The following is a 14285-nucleotide window of genomic DNA, read 5'->3' as shown; positions in this document are numbered from 1 at the left end:
TCTGTCCAAGCTTCCTTTTATCATAATATATTGACCTTCTTTGTCTTTCCTGCTCTGAATAACTTCACACAAACACACTCCTTTCACTTTTGTACATGCGCCAGGCCCAGTCCTAATGGGTAATATCTATTTTGCTCAAATATAGACCCATTGAAATAAACGGGCAATGTTAACAGTTATTTCTAATGTTTCTCCTTGATGTGCATTTCCTGCATATACATAATATCACCTTGCCATTTTTTTCAGAAATTGTGGTACTTTTCTTGTTTTTAATGGGAGGCAAAAGGTTAACGGGCAAATACATACATACATACATACATACATACATACATACTTGATTATTGTTCTGGCCAAAGGCCATGACAAACCCCAGTTCTTTCAGACTTAGTATTTTACTTTCAGCCTTAAATTTCTTTCATATATATATATATATATATATATATATATATATATATATATATTCATCTTTATAATGCTATCTTATAATGGAAAGACATTGATTCTCTCTGCTTTATGGCATTCCTAATGTCTGAGCTACATGTGGTTATCACCATTCCTTCTTTACTGTTTTTTTCTTCCTTCTAACTTTTTCTTCATTCCTTTCTGTTGTGAATTCCCCTGTTTCAGGCCATCCTTCAAGGATTCTGTGGGCGCTCAACCCTTCTTGCACCACCAACGCTTCCCACAAACACCCTCCCCTTGCTGTTCCCCCCATTACCAGGCTTTCTCCAGCCCAGCTGATAGAGGTGCAGGATGGGAAGAGGAATTGGTGGGCAAGTGAAGGGTTAAAGTTCTTCTCCTACCTGCTCCCCTCCCCCTTTGCCAATGTTCCTTTCCCTGTTGTCTTTGTGATGTGTAATTCTTCCTTGAGTTGCTCAAAAATATGATTAAACATTGCTCTGGGATCCATAAGGATAGAAATTGCTATAATAAAAGTAGGATATAGTCTTAATATAAATTGTATTGTCTGGGTTAAACAGCAACAAGAAAATCTCAAACCTGAATACCTCAGTTTAAAAAAATAAGACCCCGAAAAATACTCCATTTTAAACGGAATTGATTTAGCTTCACGGCAGAAGACCACAAATCTCTGGCAGATGCAATAAGCAAAGATGGAATTAGTTTATTGGTTTATGATCCACAACTCCTTGGCACTTCTTGCTCATAAAAAAGTGCAACAAATGAAACGTCACCTGTTTTTATTTATGAGCCAAATTTTATAGTTGCCATCGAGCCATTTTTCAAAGCAGGTGATGTGAATAGTGAGCATTAAAAGACAGAAAAGTGCACGTAGGTTGTCACAGATGCTCAGCAAGAAAAAGTTCGGGAGCTTTGCTGAAACATGCGACTGAGAAATTTCTTCCACTGAGAATGGCCCAGGTCAAAACAAGCGGCTTCTTAACTTTGCTGTTTGATATCCTAGGAATCCAGGGCATGCGTGTTTTTAGCGGATGTAGTTTTACAAGGCCGTTGAAAGTTGTCAATATGATGATTATGCTTTGAGGCTCTCTTTAATTGCCAACAGGGTTCTGAATAAGCCGAAAGAGTGCAGATAATGAATGCGCTGCTAGCTGCAGAGTTTTATTTTCTGAAGATCTCCGCTTTCATTTAACTACCAAGCTCTTGTGGGATTCAAATATATATTTGAAAGTGCATGGGCCATGCTTGCTGAAACCTCACAAGCCACAAAGGGGGTGGACTAGTGGCTGGGGAAGGGCTTCAGTGCCCTGCCAAACAGAGACTATTTGTTTGGCTCATCTCTTGATTGCCAAGTTGATCATCCCTCAGTTGCTATGCCGAGAAGACTGTAAACACACTTTAGAGTTCCGTTGCAACTAGAGTTCCGTTGCAACGCTAGAAAGAAAGGGGGTTGATACAATTTTCATGATTCAGAGCTCCTTAGAAAAATAATTTATAAAATGCTCATGGATCATGGATTGGATGCACCTTAGTTGTCTTCACTGAAAAGTGCTGAAAAAGACTTGTGCTGATTGCTCTTATTCAGGCTTCCTCAACCTTGGCCCTCCTGATGTTTTGAGACTACAATTCCCATCATCCCTGACCACTGGCCCTGCTAGCTAGGGATCATGGGAGTTGTAGGCCAAAAACATCTGGAGGGCCGAGGTTGAGGAAGCCTGCTCTTATTTATTACTGACATACTGTCGGAAATCAAGCCTTTATCAGGAGAAACCGGCAACTCTCCCAGGCACCCGGCTTGGTCTCCTGGTGACCTCCCTGTCTGCTTTCCCGGCAAGATCCAGGCAGAGGTCGCGATAGGCGATCCTTCTCAGCGTGAGAAGAACACACCCCTCTTTCCTGCCTCCCCGGCAGGGGAAAGAGATAGACAGAAAACGTATTTACATGCCTTTATTTCTGTCTTTGCAGCGTTACAAAAAACATGACTGCTCTCTTCAAACTCCAGCAGTCGAGAGAGAAACACTTCCTGCACTTCTTGTACAGGAACAAAAGGAAGAGCTCATATTACACTCTGAGCTAATTCCGGTGCTTCGCCCTGTGAATTGACTGTTCCTCTGTTTCCCGCGGACAGTCCCAACATTCCCATCATGTTTTGTTTTCAAGCTAGCACTTTGCAGCCGCATTGCATCCATATCGTAACACATACCTGAGAAACAGACTCCAGATGTGTGCTCCTAAATGTCTCGTGCTGACATGCCCATGATTTGCTTTACTCCTCTAAGCAGACATCCTCCGGCAATATCTTCAACCCAGATACCTTCCTCTGCTCTGCTTCTGCTGTTGTTTCTTTCTCTGCTTCTACATTGTTCGTTTCAGCCATAGTAGATAATTGAGACTAACGTAATTCATGTAATAAAATAAATAAAATTTTAAAAAGGCATTTCAGTGGATGGGGAACATTAAAAAAATGCAGAAAACAACGTAATTATTTACATACCGGCATCTTTTGTGGACTAAAACAACCAAAAATAGTGAACACTTCTCATTCGCTTGTGTGATTTCTGTTCCTGACCTCAGATGAACATACAAATTACAGCACAGTTACAGTTGGAAAGGATGACAGGGATTAAAATCTTTGGGGAATTCTCTTTGCATATTGGTTATCACACTAATGCTCAGCCTGGAACTCCATTTGGTTTTTGGATCACTAGAACGCTTTTCCAAATGTTTCTTAGCACTCGTATAAGCTCAAACCTTCCTATTAGTATTATTTTAAAATTTCAAGTTCTGTTCTGTATCAGAATCCCAGTGCATAGATGTGCAGTATACTCACAGCTTCTTGCATGAGTGATGATGCTACTGATGATGTTTTAAAGTTTTTGCTTCCTCTTGTGTGTCTATTCCACCCAGCGGCCTTGGGGGTGGGATTATTCTGGTTCATCCAACCTTGGTGAACTGAAGCTTCTGCTGGAAGAATCCGTCATGATCCGTCGCCTGAAGTCTGACGTGCTCTCTCAGCTCCCTGCAAAGCAGCGCAGAATGGTGGTGGTAGCTCCTGAAGGCATTAATGCAAGGACGAAGGCCGAGCTGGCAGTGGCTGCAAAAGAAATGGCCAAGGGCTATAAGAGTGTGAGTCTGAAATATTGTTGGGCGAGAACATGGCTGCATTCCATCACAATGACGAACGGTTGCTTGAAAATCTAAATATACAGTGTGCTGTTTACATCTGAACCCTGTGCCAGTTTACAAACCTGGGTTTCCAAAGGGTTGCAAAGTCATAATATCAAACCGCAGTTTGTGCTCTGGTTTGCCATTCTACAAACTGTTGACAAAGCACAGTTATGGTTGTTGCTGTGCCCTGTCTCTAGAGGTTGCTGAACCATGGAGATTGGAGAGAGCAACAAATTTCTGAAGCTGCATGCTGAAGAGAGAGGAAACAAAAACAGACAATTGGCTGTAAACTGGCTGTACATTTGAAAGCTCAAACCATGTTACTGGTTCTTAACTGTGGTTAGTAAAACCATGGCTTGCTGTGATGTCTGAACTGAGTCTCTGTCTACATAGTTTGAGATACGATAGACAGGAGAAGGGTAGCTCTGTCTCCACTGCTTAGCTCTTGGTCCAGGCAGGTGGCAGGGACCAACTTTGGAACCTGTGTTGTTGACTCTGCATGTCCTCAGGGGAGAGGGAAAAGCGCCAACCTAGTGTTTGCTGGGGTAACTTCCATCAAGACCTAGCAAGGAACAGATGGTAGCTACCTCCTAATAAAACCTGCATATCCGTCAGTAAAGTTCTTCAGCAATGGCAACAAAAGTCAGAAGCCTGCAGGTTAGGTCCATTTCACACGTTATTGAAAGGGGAATCTGTCTTTGTCATTATGTGCATGCTTATCAGAGAGCTGGACATCCTCATAACTCCAATGACAGTACCTGTATGAAATATGTATGTTGCATTCACACAAGACATTTTTAGAGTTGCACTTAGTGGCCCAAGTCTGCTTTATACATTAGGCCTGTGCTAGATTTAGGATAAAAAGTTTAATCAAATAACAACACGTTGAGCTAGAGGGGGAATTCTCATTCCTACTCCTACTCCTGATAGAGCTGATTAAAGGTCCTTGCACCTCTTTTGGTTTCCATAGGGTGTTTATTTCTCACTTCACTTTTAATAATGGCACCTTTAATAATTTCACAGCAGAACAAATTATCCAGGTTTGGCAAAGCAAACAAAACATATGCAGGGGGAAGGGAGGTTTGTACTTGTATAAATATATTTTTAAAATTCAAGCATGTCATCTTTTAGAATTGTGGCTGCAGAAATCTGCCACATGTGAGTCCACTAGTCATTGAGCTGCTAGCTACAACCTTCTGGACCTAACTGACGGCTTTTTCAAATATCTGTTTGCAGAAACAAGAACAGAAGGAAGCTCTCTTTCTCTTTTACAACAGGACTGCTGAAGCCAAAATTCACTGTATCATGTAAGTTGCTGTTTCACAGTATCACACAAACCTACCTGACTAGGCGATTCTTGCTACAGTGGAAAGGAAACTGCAAGACAAGATTGGCAGCGAAATCAAGTTTGGGAAAAATGTTAATTAAAACATTTAAGCACTGTAGCATTGGCCTCGGTATTGAACCAGCCTGGCAAATATTTTACAGAAATGTTATCCTTAAAGTTATCCATTGTGCAGAAGGCTGAGATAAGATTTTCTGGTTCTGCTGAAAATAAGCAAATTGAGTCCTAATTGCTTTCATTTCAAATGTATTAAACCTATTTTGTACAAGGTGACGTGCAGATAGATCTTCAGTAGAAAACAACTGATCATATTTTGACGCAGAGATTTTGACGTAATATATTTGTTGCAGTTGGGAAAAGTCCTGGCCTTTATAGTCTTAAAAAATGGTCCGTAGTTTCAACTACATGTGAGAAACAGGTCCTTGGAACTGGGATTTGGCTGAATTGCCAGTTCTCGGAATAAAATAAAAGTTGAGGATCACTGATCTAGGACCATACACTGATTGCTTCTGGAACAACAATCAATGTGTATCTTCTGAGCCTCCTATCCCCCACTTCTCGTTCACTGTAGAGAATATATCTTTGATTTATTGGAAAGTGGAAGAGAAAAGTTTCTGGTATTTGCTCATCACAAACTCATCCTGGACACAATCAGTGAGAAACTGGAGAAAAAGGTAAATTGATCTGCATTTATTACTACTCCTTTTCCAGGACTTGGAGATCCTGGTAAACTATTGTATCATTGGCACAATACAAAGCTGCCTGGAACCTATTCACAATGGTGTATAAAAACCCACTGCGTACATTTTCTTACTGCCACCTTGTCTAGTGTTTTCCAGAATTCACAAAATACAAACCTGGCCACTGGGATTAATAACCTTGAAGTAAACCAGTCAACATCAGGAGGGATTAAATGTGTTAAAGATAATCTTCTGGCTGTCAGTTCTCATATTTCAAATCAATAGCATGTCATGAACTAAAGCTTTAAACCCCCCCCCCCCGACTTGTTAAAACGAAGCAGGCATGAAAAGTTGACCTGTATAAAGTTTAAACAGTATGAAGAGTATAAATAATTACATGTAAAACTGACTCATTAGCATTCCTCCCTGCCAACTGAATAGCCATCTGGCATAATCTCTGTAGCAAAATTCCCTGTAGCCAAAAATTCCCTGTGTGTTTGCTATTGACCCTGCCATTCCCCTGACTTGGAGTTTTGTTTCTGACATCCCAGTGAGCTTCAGAGAAGTCCCACTGGCTCTGGGTGCTTCCAAGTCTCAGAGCTAGGCCAGAGAGCAGCTCCTACCTTCTCCATAAATTGTGCTGGGGAGACGCTAATCAAATTGAAAGGTGTGGTCATCACTGGCGACCTGGCAGTGACATTTGTGGCACGCCTGTCCCTCATAAATACCACAGCTCACAGGCCTTCCCTGTACTGCATGTTCTAGCCTTCGTTGGAAGGGAAAGCATTTGGTTCCAGAAAGATAATAACCTTCCTCATCCGTGGCATCTGTATTTAGCCAAGATTTAATGCAGCTCTCCCAGATTCAAGTTCACTCAATGTCCTTGGTATCTATGGCCTTCATATGTCAGGGCTGCCTTAAATATGTGCTAAGGCAATTTAAAATAGGTTTTCCTAGATAATGTTCGTGCTCTTCAAAGATATCAGAAATTGTTTATTATAGTACTGGGCTAAGTGTCAGGATGAGAATCTTGTTACCTGTTCCAAGCAGAGGGGAGAAGGGTCAGAGAGAATGAAGGGCCAGATGGCATGAGGGAGCATTTGGGGGTAAATTACCGTATTTTTCGCTCTATAACACGCACGCGACCATAACACGCACGTAGTTTTTATTTTATTTTATTTTATTTTTATAAAATTTTTATTGGTTTTACAAAATTTTATAGAACAAACAAACACTTAAAAAGACAAACATACACGTATAATTTCATATCATAATTTCATAAACCTCTTTTCTGGGACTTCCCCATACCCCCCCTTTCTGCATCCCAATGTCCATAATTTTATAGCAACTCCCATTTGTTACTTTCCAACCTCTGTCATCTTAGTCATCTCCATATTCTGACCTTATATCACTGTATCCCTTTGTTCCTGAAAACCACAACACTCTAACATTCATTAAGTTTATAATAGTCCTTAAGATAACTTTAAAATTTTCTCCATTCTTCTTCCGCCGTCTCTTTTCCTTGGTCACGGATTCTGCCTGTCATCTCGGCCAATGTCATATAGTCCATCACTTTCATCTGCCATTCTTCCAGAGTGGGTAGATCTTGTGTCTTCCAATACTTTCCGATGTGTATTCTTGCTGCTGTTGTCGCGTACATAAAAAAAGTTCTATCCCTCTTTGACACCAATTGGCCGACAATGCCCAAGAGAAAGGCCTCTGGTTTTTTAGGAAAAGTACATTTAAGTACCTTTTTCATTTCATTATAGATCATTTCCCAGAAAGCCTTAATCTTCGGGCATGTCCACCAAAGGTGGTAGAAGGTACCTTCAATCTCTTTACATTTCCAACATTTGTTATCGGGCAAATGATAAATTTTTGCCAGCTTGACTGGGGTCATGTACCACCTATAGACCATTTTCATAATATTTTCCTTTAAGGCATTACATGCCGTGAATTTAATACCGGTGTTCCATAACCATTCCCAGTCAGCTGACATAATGTTATGACCAACATCCTGTGCCCACTTAATCATAGCCGATTTGACTGTTTCATCCTGTGTATTCCATTTCAGCAACAAGTTATACATTCTGGATAAATTCTTAGTATTGGGTTCTAACAGTTCAGTCTCTAGTTTTGATTTTTCCATCTGAAAGCCAATTTTCCTGTCCTGTTTGAAAAACTCCATTATTTGATGGTATTGAAACCAATTTTGTACTTTATGTTTCAATTTCTCATGACTTTGTAATTTCAACTTATCTCCATCCTGTTCCAAAATTTCCCAATACTTCGGCCATCCGACCTCCATATTGAGTTTCTTCACTGCCTTGGCCTCCACTGGTGACACCCATCTAGGGGTTTTGTTTTTAGAGGAGGAAAACGAGAAAAAAAATATTCTAAACGAAACAGTGGATGTATGATTTTTGTGGTTCATGCTGTGGCCACAGACATGTGATCTGACGGTGAGTTTGGGGTAGCCCAATGCAAAAATCCTGAGGATCCATGTGGATCCATGCTTTGTAACCACGTTTTTGCACCACTGCAGTCCCAGGCAACAGTAGGTGCGTGCTATATGATCTGATGGTGAGTTTGGGGTGACCCAGTGCAAAAATCCTGTGGATCCGTGCTTTGTAACCATGTTTTAAGTGGGGAGGGAAGGAAAAGCACTCAAGGGACAAGAAGCACGCGTGGGGTGTGTGGAGAAGGATGCTGCTAATAATGCAGAAGAGGGGTATAAGAGGAGAAGGCTCCTCTCCTCTCCCACTTTGCTCCTTTAAAGAAAGCAGGCTCTGCTTCTCTCCCTCCTCCCTGGCTCACTGAAAAACTGCTGCTATTTAGCCAGCTGAGTGGGGAGGAGAGAGGGACAGAGAGCCTGCTTGCTTTAAAGAAGCCAACCAGACAGGAGCCGCTTACACTCGTGTAAGCGGCTCCTCTCCTCTCCTCTCCTGCTTTGCTCCTTTAAAGCAAGCAGGCTTTCTGTCCCTCTCTCCTCCCCACTCAGCGGCTCTTCTCCCGCTTTGCTGTTTCAAAGCGAGCCACGGAGGAGGGAAGGAAGGGGAACCATGGATCCTCTGCTCACGACTGCAGCAGATCCCCCCCCCGCCATCCGTAGGCATTCGCTCCATAACACGCACAGACATTTCCCCTTACTTTCTAGGAGGAAAAAAGTGAGTGTTATGGAGCAAAAAATATGGTAGCTAACCAGCCAACAACTCCTGTTTATTGGGATTGGCTGGCAGGTATGAGATAACTGACGGCCAGCAAGCCTGGACAAGCACAACTACCTAGCAACTCTAACCTGCTTGGAGCAAGGCAGGTCAAAAATATAACAAATGTAAGTTAAATCATCTCCTTCGCAACTTGACTAGTGAAGGAGTGGGATCCCAGTGCTCCATTTGGCATGGCTCCAGTTTTCAGCCAAGTGAGGAGAGAGGAGCAAGCCCTGATGATAAGTGACCCCTTGTTTCCTCACCTTCCCTTTCAGCATATTGGGTACATTCGCATTGACGGCTCCACACCCTCAGCTGAGCGCCAGTCCCTCTGCCAAGAGTTCCAGTTCTCTGACAAGCACTCTGTGGCTGTCCTCTCCTTAACGGCAGCTAACATGGGGCTCACCTTATCGTCCGCTGATTTGGTTGTGTTTGCAGAGCTGTTCTGGAACCCTGGGGTAAGACAGCTTGGATACTGCCTGGGGTGCTCCTCCTGAAAGGACGCTGTTCAGAGTTTAAGATAAAACCATAAGAGGCTATTTGTGAGGGAACTGGATTGTGTACTTTATGTGTTACAGCACAATGACTTTGTAGCTATGGTTGTTAGACGAAACCTATAAAAATGAGTATCTGTCTGGTGGTGATACCTGTTTTGCATATAGTATTTAATGCTACTGCTGATCACTCAGCTCCCATTACAAATAAACATTGCTGATAGCCTGCTTGACTTGGCTCTGTTGAACCAAAACACACTCTTGCACCCTAATGACTACAAAACTGTTCAGTCAACTCTCCCTCCTGCTCCATTTCAGGTGTTTGCATGGCTAAGGTTTCCCTTTAACAATTACACCTATTTATCGTTTGTCAAGTCCTCTACAATCTTTACTGAGCAAAACCTAGTTAAAAAATGATGACATGGATGCAGCTAAGCTCCAGTTAACTGGATTTAGTCACGACTAACCTTTTTGGGATTTTGCCGATTGGGTTACACCAAGCACTATCACTTTGTTTGTACGACAGACCTCATCTGAACTCTCACCTTCCTCTGTTCTCCCTTCAGTGCCCCCCCATCACCCCTACCCCCCAATCTTCTCCTAAGGGTTGGGGGATCCTCAGGAGCAGGAGGGAGAGCAGAAGAAGTCATTTTTGTATGTGTGTAACTCTGTGTTCACTACTGTATGCAAGCCATTGTCCTTAAAGTCACAACTCGTGTGAGGTACACCACTCTTGCCCCTCTTTTGAAGATGGGTAGCTGGGGGTGAGAGAGAGAGTGGCTTTCCCTTAGTCACTTGTGCATCTATGTAAGAGGTTGAGCTTTAATTTGGGATTCCATTTTTACAGTCCAGCAGCCCCATCCCCAATTTTCTCCTCTCAGAATGAAGTTGGCAAGAATGCAGTAGAAGGCCTTTGCTCAAATAACCACATACTGAAATACATTGCAGTGCTTAGGTTAATATCATGATCTATACATTGTAAGTGCTCCATTGTCTCCCAAGACAGACAGATGCCAGCAACTTTGGTATCATAACTGTAATTTGGAATAAACTTTGTACACTTTTGTGCTGTTTTAATGGAACATCCTGACTCATTTCATGGAGGATTAGGTTTGCAGTGGTTACTGGCCATGAGTGTTATTGCAGTCTTATCTAGGCGTCTAGTTGACTACTGTGGGAACAGAATCCCATATGGGAATCTGGCCTGATTCTGCCGGGCTCTTCATTTGTTCTTACCATTGTGAAAATAGAAGTACACAAAGTGACAAGCATTTTGAGTCACCTTGTGAATGTTAGCTCCCTCTTGGATCCTCAGTGTTTCCTTTTTGTAAAATGCTTTCTTTTCAGTCCTTCGTTTTTTACATTTTAATAATTCTTGTCAGCAAGGAGAGGGCCACCTGCTCTGTGCCAAGCATAATGATTCATTGGTTTATTGCTAGGGGTTGTAGCAACAGTAATTGCTCTCCTCTCTCTCTTTTTGTTTTCTAATTCGCATATTTGGTTTTTAAATGCAGGTTTTGATCCAAGCAGAAGATCGGGCGCACCGAATTGGGCAAACAAATTCTGTGGATATTCACTACTTGGTAGCAAAAGGCACAGCTGATGATTACTTGTGGTAGGAAGCTGGTTGAGCATGAGACTGTTATTCTCGGGGTCATGGGTAGGGCTGGACTATACCTGGTTTTCAACATTGCAAAATATCACCAGCTAAACATTGCGATATACTTATATATCACAGTGCCCAAAATAAGGAATGGAACTATTTAGAGGCATTGACCGGCTTCACGGTTTTCCCCACATTGTGATTTTTGTACAGTGCAAAACCACCCACCCCCACCCCCACCCACCATGATTTGTAATATATTGTCAGGTCAAAAATTAGGAAACTGATATCATGATATGGACCTCAAACTCATTTTGGATGACAGATCTATATATCACCCAGCCGTAATCATGGGGTTGAGTTGGGCAAAAGATTCCCGCATTGTTGGAGGTTGGACTAGGTGACCCTCATGTTGTTGTTGTTTAGTCGTTTAGTCGTGTCTGATTCTTCGTGACCCCATGGACCAGAGCACACCAGGCACTTCTGTCTTCCACTGCCTCCCGCAGTTTAGTCAAACTCATGCTGGTAGCTTCGAGAACACTGTCCTCTGTCGTCCCCTTCTCCTTGTGCCCTCCATCTTTCCCAACATCAGGGTCTTTTCCAGGGAGTCTTCTCTTCTCATGAGGTGGCCAAAGTATTGGAGCCTCAGCTTCAGGATCTGTCCTTCCAATGAGCACTCAGGGCTGATTTCCTTAAGAATGGATAGGTTTGATCTTCTTGCAGTCCATGGGACAGGTGACCCTCATGGTCACTTCCAACTCTACAATTCTATGATTCTATTGGTCCTCTCCATCTCCCCCTTCCATGCTGTGGTTTATAACTTTGATCGTGAGAGGATGAAGGTCACCCAGTTAGAACCCTTTGATTGCACTTGGGGTCTATGAGTAGGGGTCCAAATGTTACGTCAGCACTGCTCAATGACTTTCCCCACAACCTGAGCATGCTAGACTATTACAAAAGCACCTGGAGCCAGGAAGCGCTCTGCTCTTGCAATCAGAATCAGTTTTGGAAAATCAGCATCTTTCCTGTTTATCACAAGTGTCATTCAAGTGCATGATGACTGGTACTTGATAGTTCCTTGGTTTTCAGCATTTTGCAAGGGTTTAAGTGAAGAAATGCAAGCCACCTCAGGTTATTGCCCACTCTGAGCTTGCAATGCACTCAAGAGGGGGTTTTTGGGGTGGAGGATCTGAAGACCAGAGCCAAGTAGTCGGGTTGGGTCTAGTCATGCTTAGCTGGCATCTTCCTTCTGTAACTTCTGTTACACCTCTCCAGCAGTCTGCATTCATGACTGAGAAGAAAAGTAGGATGAAGCGAGGAACGCCTATAGGCTTGGGAGGATTGTGTTACAAGGTGGAGGTGGGAAAATGGCCCACCGGCAGCAAGACAAGGCAAATCATCAGATGTTTTGTACTCCCTGGAGTCCTGAATATCAGCTTTGCAAATAATTATACCCTTCCCTCAGAAGAAACTAGGAGATGACATATCGCCCACACATGAAAGAAAGCTAATGACAGTCATTTCCCCATTTTACTTGTAAATTTCTGTCCACAAAATGGTTAGTGCGAGAGTGGAAGAAAATGTGCTGTTTGCCAGGGTGGGGGTTGTTCCCCTGTCTCTTTCCACGAGGCTCTGTGAGAACACTTGGGTAGCGGAAAGTTTGTGTTGTCGTATGAAGTGTTGCCTTCCGTTGAAAAGAAGCGATGTTCTGGGTTTTTTTTATCTTGAGGCTGATTTGCAGGACCGTATTTATTGCATAGCAATTGCAGCTGTCACAAATGAGCTGCTGCCTTATGTGAACATGGTGCTCGCCAGTGGGAGTGAGCTAAGTGAGCAGCGGCAAACTTGCTGCGTAGCAGAGCTCGCTTGGGCTGATGGTGGCAGCTAGGCTTTTCATGGGCATCACCTTAGCCACAGTGATAATAAGCATTAGATTACTGTAATGAGCTCTACATGGGGCTGCGTTTGAAAAGTGCTCAGAAATTTCATGTGGCTGGTTGACTGGGGCTGGTTATAGGAAGGTTATAGAGAGTGTGTCCATTGACAGAAAAAGAAGGACCCCTTGCTCTGTGCAGAATGTTTAAATATTTTCATAACACTTTTACTTAAAAACAAATTATTTTCTTTTTAATTAGTTGCACATTTTTTGTTTTTGTTTTGCTCCTTGTTGAATAGGCTGCAATCTTGTACAGTCAATGGGACTTACTCTTACACTTATAAGTTTGCACTGTTAATTGCTAGTCTCCCAACTTGGGCACTTTGCATATGGTCTTCTATCCACACACAGGCCTTATGTTCTTCCCTTAGCTGTAAAATCTGTCCATCTTCCTTTCATTTACATCTTTGCACCATCTGGGTTTCACTGCCTTTAATTTCTCCCGTATAGTCTGTTGCCTATCTGTGGTGTTAACCTTTCACCCCCAGTCTCAGAAATTTTCACGGCTTTAGACTATAATAATTTAATCTTTGCTGAAATCTACCCACTACCTTTTTGTTGTTGTTCTAAGCATGTCTTCATGTTTCTCTTCTCTGCTTCCAGCTCTCAGCCTGTGCATGTTCAAAAATTCAGACATACACACAGTGTATTTTCAGATAATGTTGTTCTTTCTTTCTGTCTCTAATCAGAAAACTTATCAGGTTGCATTATCATACCACACCCTGACTTTCATGAAATTAGAGTTTCAGGAGCTGACTAAGTAGAACACAGACTTTGCTTGTATTCCTTACAACAGGAGTAAATAATCCTGGATCCTCCATTGTTGGACTACAATTCCCATGATCCCTCACTATTGGCCATGCTAGCTGGGACTGATGGAAGTTGGAGTACAGCGACATCTGGAGGGCCCAGAGGTTCCTCATTCCTGTCTTACAGCCACTCTCTCCCCTTCAGATTGTTCACTGGGGTGGAGTTTAGTGCAAGTGAAGCTTGTTCATCTGGCACTGATGGTCATCTGAAGACTTTGGCTGTGCATGCAGACCCCAACAGTTTCCCCAGTGTTTGTTTTCTAAATGGCATGGGGGTTCATTCATTTTCAAAGCAATATTTCCCTGCAGGATTCTCCCCTCTCTCCCCCACCCCTCTCAGCAGGGATCCAGGCTTGCCCTCTTGCTAAGCCCATATTGGCAGCCAGCTTGTCTACACATGGGAATTAGTTTTTAACTTTAGGGATATGCGCAGCTGCAGTAATATACCAAACTGCTATTTTTCCAGAGCTCTTGGTATTTTCTATAGGTGCAAGTTCCCAGTCCTCCTAGGCTAGAAGGTGAGATGTGTCTATATAGCGATGTTTTGAAACCACAGAGGCAGAGGATGGACTTTGCTGGGCAGCACAAATGCTTGTCTCTATCTTTCCTGATATCCCTGTT

At 42.7% G+C, this 14285-nt stretch overlaps 1 protein-coding gene across 8 annotated transcripts in view; it reads left to right on the top strand.

Annotated features, from left to right (window-relative positions):
- SMARCAL1 (SNF2 related chromatin remodeling annealing helicase 1) overlaps positions 1 to 14285 on the top strand; it is a 41846-nt gene that overhangs the window by 26122 nt on the left and 1439 nt on the right. For all 8 annotated transcript variants that reach the window (XM_081196932.1, XM_081196935.1, XM_081196934.1 and 5 more), the window contains 5 exons: positions 3328 to 3546; positions 4825 to 4895; positions 5505 to 5607; positions 9098 to 9280; positions 10831 to 10931. In XM_081196932.1, coding sequence (XP_081053058.1) covers positions 3328 to 3546; positions 4825 to 4895; positions 5505 to 5607; positions 9098 to 9280; positions 10831 to 10931 — 677 coding nt within the window. The remainder of the gene's footprint in view (positions 1 to 3327; positions 3547 to 4824; positions 4896 to 5504; positions 5608 to 9097; positions 9281 to 10830; positions 10932 to 14285) is intronic.

The sequence above is a fragment of the Podarcis bocagei genome (genome assembly GCF_964188305.1).
Source record: "Podarcis bocagei genome assembly, chromosome: 1".
NCBI classification, from domain to species: Eukaryota; Metazoa; Chordata; class Lepidosauria; order Squamata; family Lacertidae; genus Podarcis; species Podarcis bocagei.
The sequence above is the reverse complement of the archived record's forward strand: the minus strand, read 5'-3'. Positions and strand labels throughout refer to the sequence as shown.